This window comes from Staurois parvus, unplaced genomic scaffold (genome assembly GCF_062004578.1).
Source record: "Staurois parvus isolate SC_StPar_1 unplaced genomic scaffold, SC_StPar_1.0 ptg000652l, whole genome shotgun sequence".
In the NCBI taxonomy this organism is placed as follows: domain Eukaryota; kingdom Metazoa; phylum Chordata; class Amphibia; order Anura; family Ranidae; genus Staurois; species Staurois parvus.
This window is the reverse complement of record NW_028318448.1, coordinates 3,997,544-4,025,000: the sequence shown is the minus strand read 5'-3', so window position 1 is coordinate 4,025,000 and position 27,457 is coordinate 3,997,544. Positions and strand designations below refer to the sequence as shown.

The window sequence follows — 27,457 nt, the reverse complement described above, 5'->3', positions numbered from 1 at the left end:
CACCTCTGAATGAGGTTATCTTCAAGATGGGAGAACGTGGTAGTTTTGAGTGGTCTTTACCCCTCATAGGGGAGCTGGCTTATACCATTTCATCAATCTATATTGTTTTATAGGAATATTATCCATGCATTCATGATATCCGCATTTAGTGCCATTATTGTGTATGGACATTGTTCTACTCACTGTCTTCACATCCTGTTTTATCTTGCCCATTTATTTTTCTTCCTTGACCCTATTCCTGTCTCCTTTTTTACAGTGTCTACTTTTTCAATTCACATCCTTTATCTAGATTCTATTCTACAGTGCTTTTACGTGTGCATGTCAGTGGAGCCAGGATTCGGGCACATGGGCTGTCTTTTTCTATGACAGCGTTGTCATTTTATTTATTTTGTCTATGTGAGGTGGAGGTTGTCCAATTTTTTTTATTTTTTATTTTGACTTTGTAATAAACTAATATATTCCAGCCGCTGTTTGTTCTCATTGGGACCTCTATGCCAGTGGATCTCTTTCCCCTGGTTTTCTCCTCTTTTTACTAGTTTAGGCTTTAGCCTTGTGGGACTGCTTGTATGTACTTGAAGTAAGGGTTTCTCAGGGTTGATTTCAGTGCAGCATGGCCTGATATTTTTGACAATGACAAAATTACATATGGATTTGAACGCACTTAATGCTAGGAGTTATGGTTTGAGATTTGAAGGTGCTGTGTTGGGTAAACAAATAGTGTGGAGGTTAATTTTCAGGGCTAAATTAAGGGTTGGATTTCATGGATGAGGTTAGGCTTGGTTCACATCTGTGTTTCTGTCCATTAATTTCAGTGGAAACGTGTGAAAAGAAGTCCGTGACCCGTTTGCATAAAACTGGGTTGCACCAAACCGTATGGTTCTGTGCTACCTTTTGGTTTTGCACACACAAAAGTGCTCCATGTTTGCTGATGTGGGGGGTGTCATTAAGGATTAAACTGCTTAAGAGCACATTTGTATGTGTGTCAGGAATGTGCACAATTTTGTGTGTGTTCTAGACAGGCAGTAATGTGAAGTGTTAGATGTGGCTTGAGTCGGAAAAAGTTTAAAGTTACCCTGTAGCTAAAGTAAAAACCAGCATTGTGTAAAACCTGTTTATTTCTGATCATTGTGGTGGGCAGCTAGTCAAATCTTCGTTTTCTCCAAGAGCTACACTGCTGGTCCCTAACCTTTTACGAGTGTGTTGGTTTCTTTGCTTGATGCAGTGCCTACCATCAGGCGCAAGGTCACTACTGTGACTATTCCCTTTAGGCACTACTGTGTTTTTGTTTTGTTTTTTTGTTCAAGCCAACTGTATAGTAAAGAAGAGATGGAACTTCATGTTTCTTGATTTCTTTAGGTCAGCATGGTGATGGCAGTACAAGTTTCTTGAGCAGTCAAAGGAAGACTTCCTGAGAGGGAACAGCAATAAAATCTTTGAGGTTCTCTTTCCTTCTCGGTCCAAATTGTTAAAAAAAAATTGTTAGACGTCTTTTTTAAGGTCATGTGGTTGACTTTATTTTCCCTGTAATTATTTCTATCTCCTGTTGCTAAAACCTGCCACATATAAACCATTTTTTTTTCTTCTTTTCCCTTAAGGTCTAACCTAACCTCATTTTTCTTGGCACAGCATACTATAAATATCAGTTGTGAGAGCATTTCCAGAGAAAAGAAACTGTTTATGGCTCACTGAGAGTTCATATTTCAGAGCTGTGATTGCTTGAAAACCTTATCTAATAGCTGCAGTAAAACACTTCTGGATTGTAATGAGAATTTTTTCGATTTTAAGCTGATTTTACATTGTTTTCTTTCTTATACAAGTATCCCAACTGGCTGTATTTCCCTTTCAGCTGTTTTGTTTTACTTGTGACTACTGTGAAGTGTCAAAGAGAAAAAAAAACATTTATTTTATTTTGTAGATTGCCTGAAAGTTTTCCAGACCTGGAAAGCCTGACATGTCTCTCTATTAATGATATCTCGCTGCAGGCGCTTCCAGAAAACATTGGAAAGTAAGTATGTCAGACAATGTTCAAATTGTTTTCTCTTAGACAATATATTAATCACATGTCATAAAACAAGTGTTGCTGTGTCATGCCTTCACTTGATACAAAAGATGCCAGACATATTGTAGTGCTGTGAAATTAGATCTCTAAATAAATTCACGTCTTCAGAGACATTACCACTTAGTTGCTGCTAATGATTTGTCACAGACCATATTCATATTATAGGCATATAAAAAGGCAGTCTATTGCAGAGTAGAACTCTTACAAATATAATATAATCCCATTGCCGCTCATCTTTTACTTACCAATTAGATTTGTTGCCAAGGGCTTGTGTGCTTGTTTAATAAGGAAGCTTTAAAGTTTCATGAGCAGAGTGGTGCTTGGGGAGCTGTAAAGGTGAATTTACTGAACCATTTTTAGCATGCAATGAAAGGGGGTGCTTACTCATGAAAAGATAATCCAGTTTAAACGGAAAAGTGCAGAGAGAAATATGAAAAGTATTTTTGAATAGTTGCTTTGGATACTGCCTAATGTAATATATTACACTGGGCATGCCTAATGTATAAAATAATAGACAAACTGCTTTTATTGGGTATTCTTAAAGTGGTTGTAAAGGCTCAAGGTTTTTCACGTTCATGCATTCTATGCATGAAGGTAAAAAACCATCTCAGTTCAGCCCCCTTTATACTCACCTAAGCCCCTTCTCGATCCCTCTCAGTGATATGCACTCAGCTATCCCGGGACTCCCTCTCCTAATTGGCTGAGACAGCATCAGGATCCATTGGCTCCCACTACTGTCAATCACAGCCAGTGAGCCAATTAAAAGAGAGAGGGGGTGTGGTCGTACTGTGGCTTTGTGTGTGAATGGAGACACGGATCAGCAGCTGGGGAGTGCGCATGCACAAGTGCCACCATAGCAAGCTGCTTGCTGTGGAGGACCCGAGAAGAGGAGGATCCGGGCTGCTCTGTGCAAAACCACTGCACACAGCAGGTAAGTAGACACGTTTTGTTTTTTAAGAAAAAAGTAGAATCACTTTAATTACTGATCCATACTTTAAGAAGCACTAGATCCTGATCACTGAAATTGTTCTGTGCTTTACATAATCCGCCTTAGGTTCTGTTCACAGCTTTGCACTACTGGGAAAATGTGCAGTACTATTAATTTTTAACGGCACTCCACTGCACATGTGTCGAAGCACACTACAGTACCACATTACCATACACTGTGGTATGCGGCCGTACAAATTTAAAGTAATAAAATACATGCATCTTTTAAGGTACCATTTGGTGCGATAGGCAGCACATTCAACTTAATTCACTGCCTTAACACAACACATGTTACTGTGTGGCATCATGCATTCAGCACACAAGTGTTATTGCAGAACAACCGTAGGAATGTAGCCTAAAACCTAACAATTTGGGGGGCATTTTAGATCTTTATGTAGTGAAAAAAAAATCCATTGGTTAATGCCACAAAAAGAAGACCGTCTCCCAAAAACAGCATTATATTCATTTCGGTACAGCGGTAGGGAAGAAAAATCCGGTCAGCCACACATGCAATAAAATCAGCTTTATTTGAGCACATTCAAAATGGACACTCTACAGAATACAAAAGAGGGAATATAGCACTCCAGCTAACGCGTTTCATGCCACAATCAGAGCTTAATCATAGCTGATACTGAAATGTTTATACAAGTGTGTGTGTGTGTATATATGTGTGTATATATATATATATATATATATATATATATATATATACACACACACACTTGTATAAGAGACTTGAAGAGAGCGGTTTGGTTGATATTTCAAGACCAGGTTGGTGATGTAGCTGGGGTCAGAGTTGTGGATGGTGATAGATCACAGCAATTCATAAAGAAATTGGAGAGAATAGATGAATACCGTGAACTTCAAATGAGGAGAGGGACAGAGAAGGAGGTGAATGAAGGACCTGAAAAGTGCTTTGAGGGGATAGGAGGATTCCAACTCCATATGTACAGTACATACATACATACATACATACACAGATGCTCCTAATCGTCTCTTGATTGTAAGCAATGTTGTGTGAAACAATGAGACACAGGTATCGACAATTATCAGTAATCAGCTGTCTCTGAACCCAAAGAAAAAATCTCATAAAACCAATAGCACAGTATAAAGTAACTCAAATGTAAGTCAGTCATGTAAATTAACTACATGAACACACTACATAGGAATATGGAATACCATTATTCATGTGCTCTTCATTAATGTGGGTACAGTGTTGCATGAGTGAATAATTGTTTTTTACAAAGCACTGAAAACTGGTCTGGTAATGAAGATTTATTACCGGTTAGTACTCAAGCAATTAAAGCTGCTTTAGATCATGGAAGTGTTAAAGTCTGTCAGGTTTGTGATGGAGTCCATTTTATACAAATGAAAGGGTTGATTCATCTTTAAAAAAAAAAAATAAATTTAAACGGTGAGCTACCTCACTACACCCTCACCACAACACCTGGGCCCCGCTGCACTTATCTTCTCCCACCCATGCTAGCTGGTGTATTGGTCCAAGCGTCTGAAAATGCAGTACACAACCTAGAGACTGTAGCGTCATAATGCTCACAATTGAGTGGGCATTGGTCAGCACCGGTATGTGACTACGCAGGACTATGAGAATCTCTCTGAGTCCTCTTTATTCCAGGATCATTTCCCAGATGAAGGAAGGGTGCAGAAGAGCGCGGCTTTTCAAATGCACAAACTGCTATATCAGCTAGCATGGGCAGCAAAAGATAATCATCCATAAAGCTTAGTGCAGTGGGGAAAGTATTGTGAGTTCAAGTTTTAAAATAGATGTATGGCCAGAGCTTTTTTAAATATACTTCTTTTGCAAGTCACGGGAGTTAATTTAGTACAGGTACTTGTATAGCACCATCAATTTACACAAAATATATATATATATATAAAAACATTCGCATCAGTCCCTAACCCTCAAGGAGCTTACAATCTAAGGTCCCTAACTCACGTTCATACGCTGAGGAAACCCACACAAGCACTGGGAGAACATGTAACCTCCAGGCAGATGGTGCCGTAGTTGAGATTTTAACCCACAACCTAGTGCTTCCAGGCGTTAGTGCTAACTATTTAGCCAGTGTGCTGTGAAAGTTTATTTACGTTTGTCCTCCCGTGACCCAAAGCCAGTGGATAGTGGGCTATTGCCCGCTATAAGCTGATGGGGCAGAGCTGCGCTAGGTTTGAAAAGGATCCTGACAGTATTGTCAGGATCCACCCCGCTGCCGGATTTCCAGCTGGTTCTGGCTTCCAGAACATGACTGAGGGCTGGAGCCAGCTGAGCTTGGCCCCTCCTCATCCTGGTATTCCAGTGAGCACTGGAGAAGCAGAACCAAGAGCTATGACTGTTTGGGGAGAACATTGTGAACTGAATGATCAGCAGTCCTGTATGGGGAAGAAAATGTCCATTTGAGCCATGCACCTCTGCAAACATAAGAAAGTGTAACAGACTCAGCCTGTGCTCCAGCCAGGCCATGCCCCCAACACGTTTCACTCGGTTGTCATATAATTAATCAATCAAAAAAGGATGATTATTGCATGAGCAACAGTCTGTTCACAAAGAACAAGGCTTGGTAAGCCTGGTGCACTGAAATGCAGGAGTGCAACTTCATAAGGGTGTATGTACCTATGTGCAGCAAGAGTATGCAATAATAATAGACAAAACATTGCACCGATAAGTATGAAAATAAAATAAAGAGAGAACAAAAATAAAAATGACTGTCACAAATCGATTCTCCTTAAAAATCATTAAATCTTTATTGAAAATGAAAAAAATTACAATCAAACCAAAGAAAGATGAGCACTATAATTTAGATGTAACCCAATATTGTATGCAGGTTAGTTTAAAGTGTGATCCCTTTTGTGGATGGATTTACCAATTAACCACTTGTCCTCCAGAGAATTTATCCCCTTCCTGCCCAGGTCATTTTTTCTGATACAGCGCTGCGTTATTTTAACTGACATTTGTGCAGTCATGCAACGCTGTACAAAAATGAAATTTATGTAATTTTTTCCCCACAAATAGAGCTTTCTTTTTGTGGTATTTGATCACCTTGGCATTTTTTATTTTTTGCGCTATAAACAGAAAGACCGACAGCTTTGAAATAAAAACAGTATTTTTGAGTTTTAGATATAAAACATATTTAATAAAAAAAATTTTAATTAAATTTCTTCATCAGTTTAGGCCAAAAGGTATTCTGTTATGTGTCTTTGCTAAAAAATTATCCCAATAATTGTATATTAATTAGTTAATGTGAAGGTTATAGCGTCTGCAAATGGTGATATATATACTGGAATTTTTATATTTTTTTAATACTAGTAATGACAGTGATCAGCGAGTTCTAGCGGGACTGCGACAGGCATTTGGACACTGGGTGAAAACTAACTGCCACTGACATTCCCAATGACACAAATTCACTGATTAGTGCTAATAAAAAGCACTGATACTGGGCAAGAAGGGGTTAACATCTGGGGCGATCAATTGGTTAACTGTGTGCTGTGTGTGTTTTACATTGTGTGCTGTGTTACTAGAGAGACATGCTGCTTTGTATCTGTTTTGCAGGAGATACAAAGCAGCATGTCCATGCTGACAGAAGAGAGACCTGTGTTTACACACAAGTCTCTCCCCTGTTGGCGTTGCTGATTATCACCGAGTGACAGCCTGGAATCGCTGGCCGGGACCCAGTGATTTGACATCCCCAGCCACCAATAGCGGTGTGGGCTGGGTGGCGCGCGGGCACCCCCTACCCAGAAATGCAAATAATGTATATATAAGTCATTTTGCGCAGCCGTGCCGCTCTGTAGCATTAGGTTGGACGGCAAGTGGTTAAAGCTGGTGAATAGATCTTATGATACAGGTTCTTCCCTGTACTACAGTATACTACTGAAAAAAATGTACCACTGAAAAAATATCACTAAGGAAACAACATACCTGAAGAAAAAATTTTCCACTGAAGAAAAAAAATATACGAGGGGCGTTCAAGTCCGTGTTTAATTGTACAGGTATAAAAAGGGATGCTACCGTGGCGGTAGGTAATACATGCTGTAGTAAGTTGCAAGCATGTCCTATTACTGATAGGCGACGCACATGTCGAGGGCCATTCTAGAGACCATTAATCAAGATGGCAGAGAACAGTGTTAGTGTGTGTGTGGAACAGCGTATGGTGATGAAGTTTCTTGTGAACAAAAGTGTTAACTTTGTGGATATTTATAGAAGACTTCAAGCACAGTACGGTGATTAGACGCTCAGCCGCAGTAGGACATTTGAATCGTGTGAACGTTTCAAAGATGGACATACGCCCATCAGTGACCATCCTGGCCGTGGTGGTTCACAGCCCACAGCAGTCATTCCTGTGAACATTCAGCACATGGAACGCTTGATCCTGAATAACCAACGCATGACCTGTTGTGAAATTGCACAAGAGAAGAATCTTTCTGTGGGAACAATGAACAAAATGATGATGAATTGAAGCAGGCTGTCCTAGGCTGTTTCAGGCGTACTGACAAATCTTTCTATGCTGAAGCTTTCCAGGCATTAGTTAAGTGCATAAATGTAGCAGGGGAGTGTGTTGCAAAATAAATGCAGTTTTCACTCCTTGAAATGTGTTCCTTCATCATACAATTATATCTATATATATTTGGACACAGGCACAATTTTCATTTATTTGGCTTTGTATGCCACCAGAATAAATTAAAATGAAACAATCCAAATGAATTTGAAGTGCAGACTTTCAGCTTTAATTCAAGGGGTTGAACATAAATATCAAGTACAAATTTTAGGAACTGCAACCATTTGTATACACATTTCCTCCATTTTCAGGGGCTCAAATGTAATTGGACAAATGAATATAATCAGAAAGAAAATGTTCATTTTTAATATTTTGTTGAGAATCCTTTACTGGCAGTGACTTCCTGAAGTCTGGAACACATGGACATTACCAAAGACTGGGTTTCCTCCTTTCTGATGCTTTGCTAGGCTCTAACTGCAGCTGTCTTCAGTTGTTGTTCTTTGTTTGTGGGTCTTCCTGCCTTTAGTTTTGCCTTCAGCAAGTGAAATGCATGTTCAATTGGGTTGAGATCAGGTGATTGACTCGGCCTTTGCAGAATATTCCTCTTCTTTTCCTTCAAAAGCTCCTGGGTTGCTTTTGCAGTGTGTTTTGGATCATTGTCCATCTGTACTGTGAAGCGCCGTCCAATCAACTTTGCTGCATTTGGCTGAATCTGGGCTGACAGTATATCTCTAAACACTGCAGAATTCATCCGGCTGCTTCTGTTTTCTGTCACATCAATAAACACCAATGACCCAGTGCCACTGGAAGCCATGCATGCCCATGCCGTCATACTGCCTCCGCCATGTTTACAGATGACGTGTGCTTTGGATCATGAGTTGTTCCAAGCCTTCTCCAAACTTTTTTTTTTTTTTTTTCTTTCTGTCATTCTGGTATAGATTCATCTTCATTTCATCCGTCCAAAGAATGCTTTTCCAGAACTGGTCTGGTTTTTATAGATTTTTTTTTTTTTTTTTGCAAAGTCTAATCTGGCTTTTCTATTCTTCTGGCTTATGCACCTTGTGGTGAACCCTCTGTATTTGCTCTCGTGGAGTCTTTTTTTGATTGTAGACTTTGACAATGATACGCCAACCTCCTGGAGAGTATCCTTCACTTGTCTGGATGTTGTGAATGGGTTTTTCTTTACCATAGAGAGGATCCTGCGATCATCCACCATTGTTGTCTTCCGTGGACGTCCAAGCCTTTTTATGTTGCTGAGCTCACCAGTGCGTTCTTTCCTCAGAATGTACCAAACTGTTGATTTGACCACTCCTAATGTTGCTGCGATCTCTTTGATGGATTTGTTCCGTTTTTTGAAGCCTTACAATGGCCTGTTTCACTTGCATGGTCAGCTCCTTTGAACGCATGATGTAGGTTCACAGCAATAGATTCCAAATTCAAATACCATACTTCGAATCAACGCCAAACCTTTTACCTGCTTAATTGGTTAAGAACTAACGAAGGAGTAGCCCACACATGGCCATGAAACCGCTTTTGATTCAATTGTTCAATTACTTTTGGTCCCTTGAAAAAGGGTGGGATGGCTATTCTTAAGAGCTGTAATTCCTCCAGTTGGGATGTACATACCCTCAAATTAAACCTGAGTGTGTGCACTCTCAGCCCATATCCATTATATAACTATCGCTTGAATATGTTTTTGGTAAATACTTGAAAAATCTAATTGTGCCTGTGTCCAAATATATATGGACCTAAGTGTGTGTGTGTGTGTGTGTGTGTGTGTGTGTGTGTATGTATATATATGTATGTATATACAGTTGTGTTCAAAATAATAGCAGTCAGACATCACTAACCTGATCAATCGCTGTTTTTGGTAGAAATATTTCTACATGGCAAATAATTTACTAGCAGGTGTAGTAGAGTAATAGAAATCCAACAGACCCAACAGTCATGACATGCATGCTACTGATTCTGTGTAACTGAATCACTAATTGAATGGGGCATGTTCAAAATAATAGCAGTGTGGAGTTCTATTAGTGAGGTCATGTCATTCATTCTTTGAAAAACAGGTGGCAATTATTGCCCTTATTTAAGGAAGGAAGGCAACAAATGTTGTACATGCTGGTTATAGTGCATTTCTCTCTGAAATTCTGAGGAAAATGGGTCGTTCCAGACATTGTTCAGAAGAACAGTGTACTTTGATTAAAAAGTTGATTGGAGAGGGGAAAACATATAAAGAAGTGCAGAAAATGATAGGCTGCTCAGCTAAAATGATCGCAAATGCTTTAAAATGGCAACCAAAACCTGAAAGACATGGAAGAAAGCAAAAAACTACCATTCGAATGGATAGAATAGCCAAAATGGCAAAGACTCTGCCAACAATCATCTCCAGGAAGATTTAAGAAGGTCTAAAGTTACCTGTGAGTACTGTTACAATTAGAAGACGCCTATGTGAAGCCAAGCTATCTGCAAGAAGCCCCGCAAAGTCCCACTGTTGAAAAAAAGACATGTGCTGAAGAGGTTACAATTTGCCAAAGAGCACATTGACTGGCCTAAAGAGAAACGGTGCAACATTTTGTGGACTGATGAAAGTAAGATTGTTCTTTTTGGGTCTAGTGGCCGGAGACAGTTTGTCAGATGACCCCCAAACACTGAATTCAAGCCACAGTACACTATGAAGACAGTGAAGCATGGTTGCGCAAGCATCATGATATGGGGATGTTTCTCATACTACGGTGTTGGGCCTATTTTATCGCATACCAGGGATCATGGATCAGTTTGAATACATCCGAATACTTGAAGAGGTCATGCTGCCTTATGCTGAAGAGGAAATGCTGTTGAAATGGGTGTTCCAACAAGACAACGACCCCCAAACACACCAGTAAACATGCAACATCTTGGTTCCAGACCAACAAGATTGACGTTATGGAGTGGCTTACCCAATCCCCGGATCTTAATCCAATAGAAAACTTGTGGGGTGACATCAAAAATGCAGTTCTGAGGCAAAACCAAGAAATGGAGAAGAACTGTGGAATGTAGTCCAGTCATCCTGGGCTGAAATACCTGTGTGTAGGGGTTCTATTGACTAAAAGTTGCAGCAGAGTTTCCATTAAATTGCTTAGTGGTTTACCTAAGATGCCAATACGATTGGTCTGCCCTGGAGTGGGGCATCTCCTTTGTGCATCTTAGGAAGGTAATGAAAAATAGGGGACGCTGGATGAAGGGGTACCAATTTCTTGTCCTCCTGTAATGCAATAACTAAAAGCAAGTCATATACACACAATAGTCACACGCACAACTATGTTTTACCAGCATTTACACCATTAATTATTCTAAGCATGTGAAAGACCCTCTACCAAATGAACACCTGCCCTGGCACATCATAGCATTCACTTGGTACTGTAAGAAATAACAGAATCCAGCTGCAATATTCTTGCACTTTCAAAACTTCCACTTTTATTATCACACGACACACAGGAGGATGTATCTTATAGTCATCACAATCTGCATAATAACACACACCAATAATAATGTGAGCATTACAGCATGAAATAGACACATCTTTTGACAGCATCACATCATAGAATTAATACATTACCAAAGCCATGGGAAGCCAGGAAGAAACAGACCCCATTGGAACCATAATGCACAGGGGGTCACGAGGAAGCCATAAATGCAACCAATTGATGAGCCCATATAGCCTTGGCAAGTTCCCGCGTCAGAGCATCCTCGTCTCCCCATTGATTACGCTTAAGCTCCCCATTTTAAACCCTTTTTCTGGCAGCTTTCCTGAGGTGGGTGAGCGCCACACCCACTCCAGGAGGAGTTATCAGAAAGGTTCCGTGAAGATAACAGAGTCATGCTCAGCCAGTACACTGAACAAACAACGTTATCTAAGAATATCACACTTTTGCTTCAAATCCATTTATTTACCCTAAACTTGAAGAATACTTCTTATCTACCCTAAACGTAACGATTTCTAACTTCTCAAGCAATTAGACATCTTTAATTGCACAAACAAGTTCTTATTTGCTTTAAGCAGTCTAATATCTTGTGACTCTGTTCCTTGGGCCTAGAGAAATGACATCAATGTCTCATGCTCCTGGCATCTGGGCAACGATGCTTTATTGTAAAAATTACCCAAGATACAAAGGGAACAAGGCCAACACATTTCATAGGCATTACACCTCCGTATGGTCCAGAACTCCTAGGGATACTGCTTTGTTTATGATCAGATCTAAACGCACTTTATTCTTGGGTGGGATCAGAAGGTAAATGTGTTAACTCCGTTCTTGGTAGGGGTACTTTTGTTCTTTGTGTGACTGCTTTCTGTGTACTAGCTGCTGTTTCTATCCGACAACTTTTTTTCACACAATTTTGCCATCCATATCATCCAAGCATACTGATATATTTAGCTCCAAGTAGATCCACATGATGTATGTTTGCAACGCTGCTGAAGATAGTTGGGTTGTGCAAACAAAGCAATTGGTACATAGAAAACCGCCAAATATTATACCAAACCAGCCATAAAGAGTAAAGAGAAATTCATCTGTTACAGTCCATTCTCCGCTCCCAGACTGCGATCTAACAAATGACAAAAGATCCACTGTTGTAGTTGCAGCTCCACCTCCTGACAATTCCTGCTTCCAGTTCAGTGAGTTGGCTTTTTTCCCTTCATCCTCTTCAGCCACAGCTATTGATTTTCCTGGCATTTCACAGTGCCCATTAATTCATTATTATCATGGGAAATTTGTTTTCTTAATTGTTGTTTTACTTGTTTTTCGCCACTTTGTAAACAGCTGAAAAGAACTTGTCATGTGTTTTTATCTTCATTGTTTCTCGATATTCTAGACTAGGCATAATCTACTATATTCAAAGGATGCAGTTCAGGTCAGATATCTGCACAGTTTTGGAAGCATTACAAAGGCAGAGTTGCACATTATATATTAACCCTTTTTTTTGTTTTCAAGAATTAAAAGAACTCTGTACTGCGTCTGTCTGCCTTTTATTGATTTTCCTCTGAAATTTTTAGTTGCCTGGCTGTCGCAAGACTCTCTGATCCAGAACAAGTATGTACGTAGCAAGGTCAGAGTGAAGTTGGAACTCCTGATTGCAACACTTGTTTTGACTAAAGCTTTGAAGCATTCAGATTAACATTACAACCAGGCAATTAACATTGTTAGAAGAAGCCTTCAGTAATGGCAGCCTACATATTTTCTTAGCCTAAATTTCTTTAGAAGAAAGGAATCCCCCCGCAGAAGTGGTGGCATGTGGGCACTCTGTCATAGTGACATCCGAATGTATGCTTTTTTTTTTTTTTGTATTAACAATTTTTATTGGTTTTCATGTGAGTACAAACAGTATATTTTGAAAAAAGATAAGGAAAAAAAAAAAAGCATATCAGAAAGGTACATCGATGGTAAAACTACATATGATCAGGACCAGTGGAATCATATAATAACAGTGCGAAAGTAATCAGGGTCTTACATTTTCGGCCGGCATAGAGGAAATGAAGGTATCCCACGGGAGCCAAATCATCTCAAACACAGCAAACGAACAATTATGTAATGCAGTCAAATATTCCATCTGTCTTACATCAGCAACAAGTTTGTACAAAATCGGCAATGAAGGGGGAGTAGAAGATAACCAACACATAGGAATGCTTCTCCTGGCCGCGGTCAGAACATGTACAGCAAGTTTTCTAGCTGGTTTAGGTAGACCTGGGAATGGCAAGCCCAGCAAAAAATGCAGTGGGTCAAATGGGAGAGAGATATGCAACAACGATTGCAACAAGGAGCGGACCTCTTCCCAAAAAGGGGCAATGGAGCTGCATGTCCAAAAGATATGGTAGAGAGAACCAAGATCTCTACTACAGCGCCAGCAGGCAGGAGAAGCATTCGGATTATAAGCATGAAGAACTTCAGGTGTTTTGTACCATAACATCATGATCTTGTATATATTTTCCCTAAAAACCACACAGACAGAAGATCTAGATGCATTTTCCCAGATTTTCTTCCACGTTAATAAATCAATATCACGTTGTACAAATTGAGACCACCTACGCATGTAAAGGTGAGTGTCATTGGATAAAGGGGGGGCATCCATAAGGAGTTTATAAGTATTAGAGATAATACCCCTTTGGTGGGGACCCTGCATACATAAACGTTCGAAGGGAGTAGGCTTCCCCAGGATCAATGAGGGTGATAAGGTAGAAAAAAAATGGCGTATTTGAAGGTATATATATAGGTGATGAGGAGGTAGAGGAGCCTTTTTCTGAAGATCCGGGAATGAGTGTAACTTACGAGTCACCGGGTGTACCAAGTGACGCAATTGAAAAAGGTTAGCTACTACCCAAAGAGACATCCGGGACATGGCCATATTATCTGGAAGATTAGGGTTATAGAGGATATTTGTCAGTGGGGAGCAATCAGAGGCCAGTGTAAATTTAGCCTTACATTTCTGCCAAACAGTCAGTGAAAAATGCATGGGACCAAGGAATAGGTGGCGGAAGGAAGAGACATCCACTGCTGAGGTCGACCAAAGGAGGGAACATGGATGAGCTGGGGACAGTTGCAATGATTCGATCTCAGTCCATGTGTTGGGAGGATGGTGGGTGGACCATGACATGAGAAAACGAAGGTGAGTTGCATAGTAGTATGTTATTATATCCGGCGCCCCCAATCCCCCCCTAGAACGCGGGGAGAGCAGAACAGAACGTGCAATCCTGTGCCGCTTATTGTGCCAAATAAAATGTAGGAAAGATTTCTGAAGGGAGTGAAGTTTGGACATAGGAACGGGGACGGGGAGAGTTGCAAACAGGTATAAAAGTTTGGGTAACACAGTCATTTTTAAGACGTTGATGCGTCCGAGGAAAGAGATGGGCAAGGTATCCCAATGTTTCAGAGAGCGAGAAATTGCTATAAATAGTGGGGGGAAATTGGCCTCGTATATGGATTGGTAAGAGGAAGTAAGATTAGTACCTAAATATTTTAAAGAGTGGGTGCACCACCGGTAGGGAAAGGCTTGCTGAAGCGAGGTTAGAACAGCAGGTGGAACATGTATTGGGAGTGCCTCAGTTTTGGACGTGTTGACTTTGTAGCCTGATATAGCCCCAAATTGTTTCAGAGTCTCATGCAAAATCGGTAAGGAGGTGTGGGGGCTCGTAAGTGTGAGGAGGATGTCATCTGCAAATAACGATAACTTGTACTCATGGGAATGGGATTGTATCCCACGAATATCCGGATTCGACCTGATGGCGATGGCTAATGGTTCCAGACAAAGAATGAACAGCAAGGGAGAGAGTGGGCAACCCTGACGTGTGCCATTTGACATCTGAAAGGGAAGTGAAAGAAAAGAAGCTAATCTGACCTGCGAGAAGGGGGATGAATAAAGGGCCTTCAAGGCTGCTACAAATGGGCCTCTAAAACCAAATCTCTCCAAGACCATGAACATATAAGGCCAACTTAAACGGTCGAAAGCTTTTTGAGCATCTAAGCTCAATACCACAGCAGGGGTAGAGGATCGGTTAACCAAGTCAACCAGATCAATAGATCTCCTGGTATTATCTGCAGCATGTCTGGCAGGTACAAAGCCCACTTGGTCCCTATGTATGAGTATGGAAATAATTCCGGACAGTCGGTTGGCCAAAATTTTAGTGAAAATCTTATAATCAGAATTAAGTAGGGCAATGGGGCGGTAGTTGTCTACAATAGAGTGATCTTTATCGGGTTTAGGGATAACCGAGATATATGCACGGGAGAATTCAGTCTGGGGTGTGACCCCCTTGAAAAGATCTCGATAAAAAGAGAGGAGATGAGGTGCCAGAATACCAATAAAAGATTTATAATAGGAGTAGGGCAATCCATCCGGTCCCGGGGCTTTACGAGAAGGGAGATGTTTAATTGTGTCCAGTAATTCCTCTAGCGTAATGTCAGCATTAAGGGTGGCAATGTCTGAAGGTGATATTCTCGGAAGTGACAAAGGGTCAAAAAAATTATCAAACGATGACTGTGTGAGGGGCGGGTGAAGGTCTGGGGTCAAACAGTTATACAGTTTCCCATAGAATGAGCCAAAAAGGGTTGCCATATCCCGAGGGTCATAGGTAGGGCTTCCATTTGGCTGTATTAAAAGGTCAGGCATCGTAGAAGGGGACTGAGCTTTGAGTCGATTGACTAACATACGATGGGGTTTGTTGGAAAATTCATAAAACTTCTGCTTAACCCAGAGGAGGGATTGTGCAGTCTTACTGGAGTCGAGAACTTTAATTCGGTCCCGTAGAGATGTTACCCTCTGGAGCCCAGAAATGGACGGCTTGGCCAGTAACCGTCGTTCCGCAAAAGATAGCTGATGTATAAGAGAGGCCCTAGCACTCGCCGAGGACTTTTTTAAACGAGAACCCATAGAAATACAGTCCTCGAAAGACCGCCTTATGGGCCTCCCACAGAGTTGAAGAGGCAACGGAGCCAACATTGTGTGTAAAGTAGGTATCAAGTCCCTGCGACAGCTCATCTCTAAAATGGTCTGTGGAAAGAAAGGTCTCATTAAGGCGCCAATGACATGGTTTGGGTATAACAGGAGGAAAAAAAAGGTTTAAAGTCAAAGAGGCATGGTCAGACCAAGTGATGGGGTTGATTTCAGAAGAAACCAGAAGTGAAAGCAGTGGGGCAGAGATGAAAAAATGATCTAGACGAGAGTAACTACGGTGAGGGGTGGAGTAGAAAGTGAATTGTTTATGAAGGGGGTGTTTAATCCGCCAGGCGTCGAAGAGACGATGCTCCCTTATCAGTCTACGAAAAGATTTTGAAGAGGAGCATTGCCGCCTCGAGGGGGTGGACTCAAAAAGAACCTTCCTGTCTTTATGAGGAGAAAAAATCAAATTAAAATCACCCCCAACAATCACCTGCGAAGTGGAAATGGAATCTAGGTCAGCGAGTGTTTGGGAAAGGAACTGCAATTGACCCGTATTTGGGGCGTATAAATTCAACAGAACAAGGGGGTTGTCACCAAGCATACATTCCAAAATAATAAAGCGACCCTGTTGGTCAACCTTGGAGGAAACAACCCGAAGGGAGCAGTGTGACCTAATCAAAATTGCCACCTCGGCCTTCCCGGAAGGATCAAAGGCCGAATAGGCTTGGGAAAAAAATCTTGAGGCAAAACGAAAGGAGCCAGATGATTTGAAATGGGTCTCTTGGACAAAAATAATGTCTGCTCCTGAGGATCGAAATTCCTTCAAAGCCATCCACCGTTTTTGAATGGAGTTGAGGCCCTTAACATTATACGACAGAAACCTCAAAGCCATTATGAAATAACAACAACTGAACTACATGTATTACCATGACAAATGAGTGAAATACCATTGATGTAGTAGAATAGAAAACAAAAAACATAAAACAAGCAAATAACACAAAAGAAAAGAATATACAGTGAAAAACAGGTATCCGCAAGGATATAAACTTGGGAACGTCAACTAAGTCCAAGTCGTCTAGGCCAATGGCTAGACAAGATCGGGGGTAGCACGACATCCGACACAACCGGGAGGTCGTCAAACCCGGCCAGGAGAAACAGAAGCAAAAAATGCACCCAACAAGGGTTTGGCCGGCCAAAATGACAAAAATTTCATACATGGTATAAAAACCATGTATGAAACAGGAGAGAGAGAACAGCACCAGATTAGCCACAGAAGGTCACCCCTGAGAATCATCAGGCAGGTGGATCACTTGATCGAGAAGAACGCGGACGTTGCGGGGTGCGTGAGAGTCTCTTCCGACCTCTGCGGACTGGTGTCCAGATCTTGTTGGGGGTGGCGGAAGGACGGGATGGGGTAGGCGGCAAAGAGGACACATCATCCGATAAAGGTGGAAGTCCCAACTGTTTTAGGAAAGAGTCCGCTTCATGAAGATCCCGGAGAACAACTTGAGTATTGTCCCTAGAAACGACCAGCTTGAAGGGAAACCCCCAACGATACAGGACACGATGTTGCTGAAGGTGTGTGGTGATCAGCTTCAGAGCACGCCGTTTGGCAAGAGTAATCGGAGAAAGATCGCAGAAGAGTTGGAGTCTGTCACCTTTAAATTCCAAAGAGGATTTGTGGCGAACCGATGATAGTAAGGCTTCTTTGCTTTGAAAGTAGTGGAAACGGACTATAACGTCGCGTGGCCTGGAGCCCTCAACAGGTTTAGGGCCCAGAGAGCGATGAGCCCTGTCCATTCGCCAGTCTGCCTCTGGGATCATGGGAGCAGTTGCGATGAAGAAGGACATTAGGTGGCGGTGTAGTTGTGCATCAGCAATAGATTCGGACATACCGCGAATACGGATATTTTGGCGCCGTTCCCTGTTTTCCAGGTCTTCTTGTTGGAGCTGCATTTGGGACATGGAGTGTTTCAGATATGCGTTATCTTCCTCCAAGACATGAACGTATTGCACCAAATCATCAAACTTGTTTTCCAGTTTATCCGTGCGGTCTCCAATCTGGGCTATTTCCCCTCTGAGATCTATAGCCAATTTACCAACTTCAGCGGTTATGGAGGCGGTGATATTACGTAAAAAGATTTGCAACTTATCGTCCAACGCAGAAATTGTAAGCGTAGAGGACAATATAGCCTGCTGAGGGTTTTGGCTAGGGGGAGGAAGATACCCTGGTGTAGGGTGGTCCCTAACCCCTCCTGCTGTGGCTTGGGAATCAGAATCCTCCCTTTGGGGATGGATCAGAGCAGAGGCTGTCAGCTGCTCTGTTATAATGCAGGGTGCAGTACCCTCCGCGGCCACCGGGGGTCCGGGAGCCTCCATTTGTGGATGGATCAGAGCAGAGGCTGTCAGCTGCTCTGTTAGAGTGCAGGGTGCAGTACCCTCCGCGGCCACTGGGGGTCCGGGATCGTTCCTCGGACTCCTGACACTACTTGAGGCCGGGGATTGCGGCCTAGTCAAAAAGCGTCGGAGCGGCGAGGGCCGCGGATCCTGCGGCTGCGGGGAGGGGCTCTTCCAGCGCCCTATCTTCCCCATGGAAGCCTCTCCCTTATGCTGGGCCGGGTGCTTGTACTGTGTGACTCACCCGTAGCAGAGAATATGCCGTGGAGCGGAGCGGGTGAGTCACTACTGGCCGGGGATGAGCGGAGCTCAGCAATCCACGTCCGACATCATCCCTGGTCGCGCATGCGAATGTATGCTTTTTAAGAATCTGTGGATGCAGTTAAATGTGGAAACCGACACAATAGGGTGCCAATCCATTATCACTTGTATTCCAAGTGTTAAAGTGATATATAACATGTTGGGTGTCCTGCACATTAAACTCTGGTATACAGATTGTTTTTTGCTGCAACGCAGTGCATTAGTTACTGTTATCCATAGGCTTCATCTTACATGCATTAATGTTTCTACACATGACCAATTATGATGGCAGTTTTTGTTCTTAAAGGGACACTAAAAAAATATGCATTCCTATCTCAAAAAGTGCCTTCTATTGATCTCAGGCTCTTCCAAATCTTGAAATTCCTTTTTTGCTACAGTAATTCCACTTTCTGTTAAAGGGTGGTTACATTTGTTCTCCATGGCTCTACAGGGACATAGCCAGAATATCTTGCTTGCTCCTGAGATGGACTAGGGTTTATTGATTTTGGACTGTGGAATTTGTAGTGTGAATACACCAGTGCACGTGACCAAAACTAACACGTGCTGCTTGTACTGAAGTGAGGAGGGAAATGAGACATTCGGGAGCTCAGGGAAGATGTTTTAAGGAGGAAGAAAAGCACAGTATTTATTATTATACAGGATTTATATAGCGCCAACAGTTTGCTCAGCGCTTTACAATATAACAGGTGACAATACAGCAACAATTCAGTTCAATACAAGAGGGATAGGAGGGCCCTGCTCTTTGGAGCTTACAATCTAGGAGGGAGGGAGAACACATTTCATGAAAAATAGGTTATAGGGCCATTAAGTGGTGGATGTGTGTAGATTACTAGTACAAGGATTTAATTTGTCACTTAAACTACCAGTTATTGGCCCTTGGATAAGGCAGAGTGAATCCCGCCACTGACTAATATCTGATCAGCCCAAATATATCTTGAATGAATGAAAGAAAACGGGAAGGATCTGGTTAACGTATTTGATACTTTTCTGCCTTAATACAGATGTCTTTTTCCCTGCCTTTTATTGGATATAGTTATTCTGAACTGGACAAAACGTGCTATAGCTTTTCTTTATTGCTCTTGGCAACATTTAATACTGAATTGTACAAAGTCTAAAACCTGCAGGAATATTGTAATGGTATAGCAGTGGGTACACACTGATTGCTTTCTCCTTAAAATATGTGCTGAGAATGAAGAATAGAAAGTACAAATATGGTTTAAAGGAGTCAAGGACAAATGATGAATTGATATAATTTTCTGGGTTTGGAATCCTGGCAGAGCTAAATGATGGGAGACTTCAAGACTTTCCCTGAAAAAGAGGTAGGGATGCACGGATACCAATTTTTTAAGACTGAGCATGAGTATCAATACTTTTTCTCAAGTACTCGCTGATATTAATTACCGATTACCTATTTTTAGTGTCATGTGACAATTGTTTTAGAAAATGAAAAATTATTACTTGAGCCTAGATTCACACTCATGCAGTGTGGGGACCAATAACTGATTAATGATGGGGGGTACGATAAGGGGTTTCAGTGTATGGCGAGGGGGGGGGGGTCTAAGTAAGGGGTCAATGTATTGCGACTAAGAGGAGAAGGCGTGAAGGCGTAATGTATGGATATGCGGTGGTGGGCAGTAAGGGCTTACTGGATGGAGATGGGGATGCTGGAAGGGGTTAATAATGATACAGAAAGGTTGGACTAGACTCTGCTTACCCTGGAGTGCAGGAGGCCATGCTCCGTAAGAAGTGCCAGGAGTCAGCAGAGGGTGGAGGGAGAGCCGATGCCCAGGGTGTACATAAAGGTGACCCACGTGGTGTAATAGTAAGCCTGCCCCCCCTCCTTCCTGACATGCAGTAAGGTCACGTTCTAGGTCTGACATTTACCAGCCTGAGGATCCACACACAGCCCACGGCACCCAGCTCACACCCTGCTGAAACCTCTCCATTCTGCCCATGGACGTTTCCCAGCACTCCCACCCTGGAGAGCCCAGCAGTGGTCAGTTACAGACGGGAAGGAGGTGGACACGCACACACGCGCCATCTCTGCTTCTAGGATCACACACGTGGAATGAAGCAACCATGTATTCGTTGAAAAAAAAATGCAAGGCAAATCTATAAATGGTGGCTGTGCCGAGTGAGAACCCTCTTCTGTAGTGGTTGTCAGCTTCTTCCGTGGTCCATTGGTTGTGTGTGGTTGCATTGGTCTGGGCTGGACCCATGTGGTTATGGGATTGGGATCATACCTGGAGTTCAGTTTTAAGCTTGGTTTGATTTGGAAGGTGTCCTGTCAAAGTGTGAAATTATTTGGCAGGTGGTAGTTGGTCCACAAATAACAGTCACTCTGTCTGGAATGTCCTCTTCATAGCAGTGTGTATGTCTATATTCTGGCCTATTTGGCCTTAAAGATACGCAACTTTACCAGGCTGTTGCCTGTGAGTTGTGAAAGTCGGTGTAGTAGAACACTGATTTGGTAGTCCAAATAGCTTGGAGGATGTTTTTTGCATTGTATTCTGTGTGGCGTTGAACCCCTGCACTGGAAACGTTTATTAGGAATAAAGGCCGGCAGAAATGCCGTTAAGCAAATGTTCACCTAATTGGGCCTTGAGCCTTGAGCTTTCCTCAATCCTAAATCTTTACAGTAAAAAAAAAAATCTGATTGCCTCCTGTGGTATCAGAAAGGATTCCTTTTTTTTTTTTCTTCTTTCCCTCACTGTAGCAACTTGGATTATGGTTTTTTGTGTTTTTTTTTTTTTTTTTTTTTTTTTTTTTTTAGCCTTTCTCTGGATCAACTGTGGGTATAGGATTATATTGGGGTATTTCAGTATCTTTTACTTGTTGGTTGAACTGGATGTACTAGTGTGTGTGTGTGTGTGTGTGTGTGTGTGTGTGTGTGTGTGTGTTTTTTGTTTTGTTTTAACCTCACTATATACCTATGTATGTATTTATTGCCATTTGTAGTATGGCAAACACCTTTTTCTTCTAAGGTATGGGGTATTGCTATTTTTTTTTTTTTTTTTTTCACTAGAACAATGTTCTCATCCACACATTCTTTTTTGTGCTATACACTGTATGAAAACCCGAATAATTAACTTATTTGTGCCCCCTTTTTGTTCTAAATATTTCAATAAAAATGTGGTGTTTTATCTGTTCGATAAGTACAAGAATAACCATTGGTCTTGACAGAAATCTTGCCAGTGTATGACGTCCTGTGCTCCCTGCCTGTTCTACATTTATATCGGGTACATGCATAGTTTTTAGTACTATAAAACCTTACCCATTCATTGTATGGAGGAAGAAAGGACATTTCAGTAGTACTACACTGATTCCAGATATAGCAGGTTTTGCCACCCTAGGATGGGAAGTACATTAATATCAGTTGGAAGTAATGGAATAAAGCCTGAAACTGAGCCCCCAGATCAATTGCAGCTTATCAAGGGCTGGAGAGCTGTAATATATTACGTTTCTATTTTTGGGTTTAGGTGCACGTTAACATTTTCACACAAGGGACTGAAAAACCAAAGAAAGTATCCATGCTGTCTACTGTTTTCTTTATATGTGTGTGTGTGTGTGTGTGTATATATATATATATATATATATATATATATATATATATGTGTGTCCGTTTTCTCTTGCATTTTTACTCCTTGTCCTAAAAATGTGAGGTTATGAGAGATTAATGGAGATTATACCTTTGGGGATAATGCATGACTCTTTGTGCTCCATTTAGTCCTAAATAAACCCTGTAAATTTGGACGGTTACTATGGTGACGTTAACAAAAGCTTTAACATATGAGCTAAAGCGAAGGCTTAGAGGCTTACTGTCAGTTATGATGGCTAGTATGCTGCAGTTGGTAATTTAAACATGTAAAATCTCTTTGATTCTATGTTGTTTTGGCCTTGTTTTACAAATATATCACTCAAACATTAGCTATTCAGTTTTAGTGCGCAGAATTTGGTACCAAATTCTAAACAAATTTTATTTTTTTAAATGTTAATTTAAAGCTTGCATGCTTTTTGTTGCTTTTATCTCTAATATGAATGGCTTGCAACATTTTATTTTGTTGGTATCTTTTGTCATTGTATTGCAAAGACTTAAGGCCAAACGTTAGGCTGAAAGTTTCTTTATATTGTATACATATACATTTGAATGTGAGATTTGTCTCTACTTGAGTCTGAAACGTATACTGAAATCCTTCTTTTTATTGTATATGAATACCGTATATTAAATTTGAGATTTTCTGTACTTGGATTTGAACATTAGACCAAAATTCTTCTTCACATTTAAAGTACATTTAATATGTAAGTACATTTAATGAGATTTGTATGTACTTGGGCCTGAAACAGACTGATTTTTTATTTTCTTACCACTGTATACAATAAGAGTATGTTGAATGGGATTTGTCTGTACTTGATTATGAAGCTTAGACTGAAATTTATCTTTACATTGTATATCAGTACGTTGAATACTGTATGTAATTTGAATACACTTGGGTCTGAAACTTAAGTTGTTCTTTAAACTTCTCATTTTGGAACCTGTAAAGGCAGGCTAACTGAACAGCTGCTAGTGCCTACTGTAAATGGTGTAGCGGGTGCAATTACACTTTCTGTTCTTAGCCTAAGGGCTTCAGCCATGACTTCTGCTACTCTTAGTATTTTGGCTGTATGCAAACATTAGATTATGTACGAAATAAAGCAGCATGTTTATTTCCTATGAATCCCTTTAGTTAAAGCCTCTGGTAAGCTTAAGCAAACTGAAAAGGTAAAAAGTTTAATTTAAAGCAGTTCCAAAGTCACAAGATTTTCTTTTTGCTTAAAGCTTTTAACTAAAGACATGTTTTTTTTGATAGAATGCAGAGAGACTAGCATGCATGTCAGTTTTTATTGCTTTCTGTGTCCCTTTTAAGGAGATTTCATCCTTTTTTCATTTTGTCCGGGGTGATGTCCCCGGGTGGCCCCGCCCCTTACATATTTAAGAACTGTCAAACCATCGGAGCAGGCAGACAGCTGGGGGCCATCGTCTGAAGTGGAGCGTTTTTTAAAATTATTTTTTCTGGTCGTCGGCGGACGTCGTGATTGACGCTGGATCTACTGCGGGGGACATTCTTTTATTTTTTCTTTTAATAAAGGGCTTGTCAAAGACCGTGGCCTGTCTTTTTTCACACTACACATTTTGTTTTTTGTGTTTGAGTAGCGGTACCATGTACCCCATACTCATTCACATGGGGGGGTGGGATCTGGGGGCCCCCCTTGTTAACCACTTGCCTACCAGGCACTTATACCCCCTTATTTACCAGGCCAATTTTCAGCTTTCAGCGCTGCCGCACTTTGACAATTGCGCGGTCATGCAACATTGTACCCATATGAAATTTTGATCATTTTTTTCTCACAAATAGAGCTTTCTTTTGGTGGTATTTAATCGCCACTGGGCGCTTTACTTTTTGCGCTATAAATAAAAAAAGTGCAAAAAATTTGAAAAAAAAAAAAAGTTTCTTTGTTTCTTTTATAAAATTTTTCAAACAGGTATTTTTTCTCCTTCACTGATGTGCGTTGATGAGGCAGCACTGATGGGCACTGATAGGCGGCACTGATGGGCACTGATAGGCGGCACTGATGGGCACTGATAGGCAGCACTAAAGGGCACGGATAGGCGGCACTGATAGGTGACACTGATTATGGGTACTGATAGACGGCACTGACTGGCATCACTGATGGGCACTGACTGGCGGCACTGACTGGCACAACCCCTGGGCACTGGTGGGCAGCACTGGTGGGCGGGCACTGGTGGGTGGGCACAGGTGGGTGGCACTGCTGGGCACAGGTGGGTGGCACTGCTGGGCACAGGTGGGTGGCACTGCTGGGCACAGGTGGGTGGCACTGCTGGGCACAGGTATGTGGCACTGCAGAGTGGCACAGGTGGGGGCACTGCTGGGCACGGGTGGGCGGAGCTAGTGGGCGCACTGCTGGGCACAGGTGGGCGGAACTTGCGGGTGTCACTGCTGGGCACCGATCATCAGGGCACTGATCATCAGTGCCCTGATGATCGGTGCCGATCCCCGCTCTGACAACTGCTGGTTCTCGGCAGTACTTTCCTCACGATCTGACAGCGTGAGGAAAGTGCAGCCGAGAACCGGCACTTGCATTTCCCTCTGATCAGCGTGTCATTGGACACCGCTGATCACGTGGTAAAAGGCCGCTGTGTTTGGCCTTTTACCACATCACGTGATCAGCTGTGTCCGTAGGACACAGCGATCACGGAGATCGCCGGGTGCGCGCCCCCTGGGGCACGCAGGAGAGCGCGTTCTGGGAGGACGTCATATGACGTCCACCCAGAACTGGCCGGCCGCAGTGCAGCCGTCATTCGGCTATCTGCGGTCGGCTACTAGTTAATGGGGGCTTCCAGATTCTGATAAGCCCCTGCCGGCAGACCCCCACAACCACCTGCCAGGGTTGTGGGACAGAGGCCCTTGTCCCCATCAACATGGGGACAAGGTGCATGGGAGGGGAGCCCCCCTGCCCCAAAGCACCCCCCTATGTTGTGGGCATGTGGCCTGGTATGGTTGGGGGGAGGGGGCTCCCCCTTTCTTGACCTACTGGGCTGCATGCTCGGATAAGGGTCTGATATGGATTTTGGGGGATACACCCACGCCATTTTTTTTTTTTTTTTAATTTTATTTTGCCGTTGCAGTTCCTCTTAAAATCCATACCAGACCCGAAGGGCTTGGTGTGGATAGGAGGGGGGACCCTATGCTGTTTATTTTTTTAATTGCCGGCAATTCTTTTACATTCAGCTGTCAGTGGGTAACCCCGCTGACAGCTGAAACATTGACACATGGTTGTCACTACTAAAATACATGACTTGATAAAATAACTCACGCAGTATTTTAGTAGAGTGCACTTTTTTCTGACCTCCGGAACAGATTAATTGGCTTTCAATGCATTCCTATGGGAAACTGCGTTTGGTTTACGAATTTTACACTATACGAAAAGTCCTGCAGCACGAATTAAATTAGTTAACTGAGGTATGCCTGTATGTAGGTCCCTGTTACTTGCTTTGCCTTCCCAAAATACTTCTCGTTTGGCTTTCTCTAGATTCAGTCACTGATAAACATACTGAAAATGAGTTCAGAATGTCTGATCTACATATTTTATTTAATAGAAAAAATAGAACATTGGGTTACTTGAGAAAGTAACTCATTGGAATAAAATGACAAGACAATGCAAACTTAGAGAAACTAACCAAGGAATATTTTTAGAAGGGGGTTACCAATGGCAGCCCTCAAATTTTTCGTGGCACGGATTTTATATAAATTACAATATAGGCTAACTGAACATGTTAGTGCTGGCCGCATATGCGCTTTTTTATTTTGGTAGACCTCAAAAAAGCAAACTCTTGTTTCCAATTGTACATTTGGGGTGGGGTGGCACAGTTGCTGATGTCAGGAATAAGATCGTTTGACCAGCATCTGTGCATTACATTATTACCCACCTCCCCAGTACCACACCTTTTAGAGAAAACAGAACCAAATATTTTGTGGTGCTAAGTAGTTTATATGGAATTTGTTAATGATCACAAGAAAAGCAGTAAAATATATCCCCTGCAGTCAGCAACAATAGCCCCTCCAAGTAGCAATAGATCCCCTGCAACAAAATGCCCCTTCAGCAACAACAGATCTCCCCAGCTACAATAGACCCCCGGGGCAATATACCCCCTAGCAACAACAAATCAACCCCACAACAATAGACTTCTTCCAGCAACAATAGACCAGCCAGCATTAATAGACCATCCAGCAGCCAGCAAAAAAGGACCCCTCCCTCAACAATAGATTCCTCCCAACAACAATGGATCCCTCCCTCAATAGATCTCCCACCAGCCAGCATTAATGGACCCTCCAGCAGACCCTAGTACCCCTTGGCATACATACATTCAGTGCTGGAGGTACCGGAACTGCTTTCCCCCACATTCCCGTTGACTAAAGCCCTGGCAATACATCATCATTTGTAGCTATCAACAGTCGTGTTAAACAGCTGTAATTGCAATTAAGTTATGTCGTATAGTACAGCTCTATACATTATCTGTTTGATCATAGTTCAGTTCCCCTTCATTTACTGACCATTCTGGCTAAAGAAGCTTTTTGGTTACACAATCATCATTTTAATAGTAATTTTTTCATAAAAAGTAACATAATTGTTAAGTAAACATCTAGTAGCATGTATACCTATATTACGTATACCCTTTTTAATTAAAAAATTTGCTTTTTATTTACTTCAGGAGCTGACACGTGACTGGCAAAAAAAGTTCTTTTTAGCTACATCCACAAAAGCATAGTGCATAAAAGCGGATAAAGTGCTTAACGTTATCTGCTTTTTATGGAAATCTGGAGTATCATCATTGATATTCGAAGTGTGCTGCAGTTTTATTTCTTCCCCATGTGTTAAATAGACTATATTTGACTGCCAGTGAAGACAGACTGTTGTGAAAATGGGCCATTAAATAGGAAGTGCTGCAGCAATGACGATTTACCACACTGCTCCATGAATTTTAAAGATTTCCTCTCTACTCCTCGTGTTTGTAGAAAAGGTTATCCATAGATTTACATTTTCTAAAATATCTAGGGCTTTATGATGTGACTTTCTAAAGGTTTGACCAAATCCGTATGTATTTTAGCTGAGTTCTGATGGCACATTCTCATTTCAATTTGTTGTCCCCAGTGGTACCCAGAAAGCTATTTGTATTTTGGCTACTCCACACTGATGAGGAATAATGTGTGATCGTTACGAG

The 27,457-nt window shown here is 41.8% G+C and overlaps 1 protein-coding gene across 1 annotated transcript in view; it reads left to right on the top strand.

Moving 5' to 3' along the window:
* LRRC1 (leucine rich repeat containing 1) overlaps window positions 1-27,457 on the top strand; it is a 256,785-nt gene that overhangs the window by 152,416 nt on the left and 76,912 nt on the right. Inside the window, exon 4 of the mRNA XM_089694148.1 lies at window positions 1,916-2,005. Coding sequence (XP_089550274.1) covers window positions 1,916-2,005 — 90 coding nt within the window. The remainder of the gene's footprint in view (window positions 1-1,915; window positions 2,006-27,457) is intronic.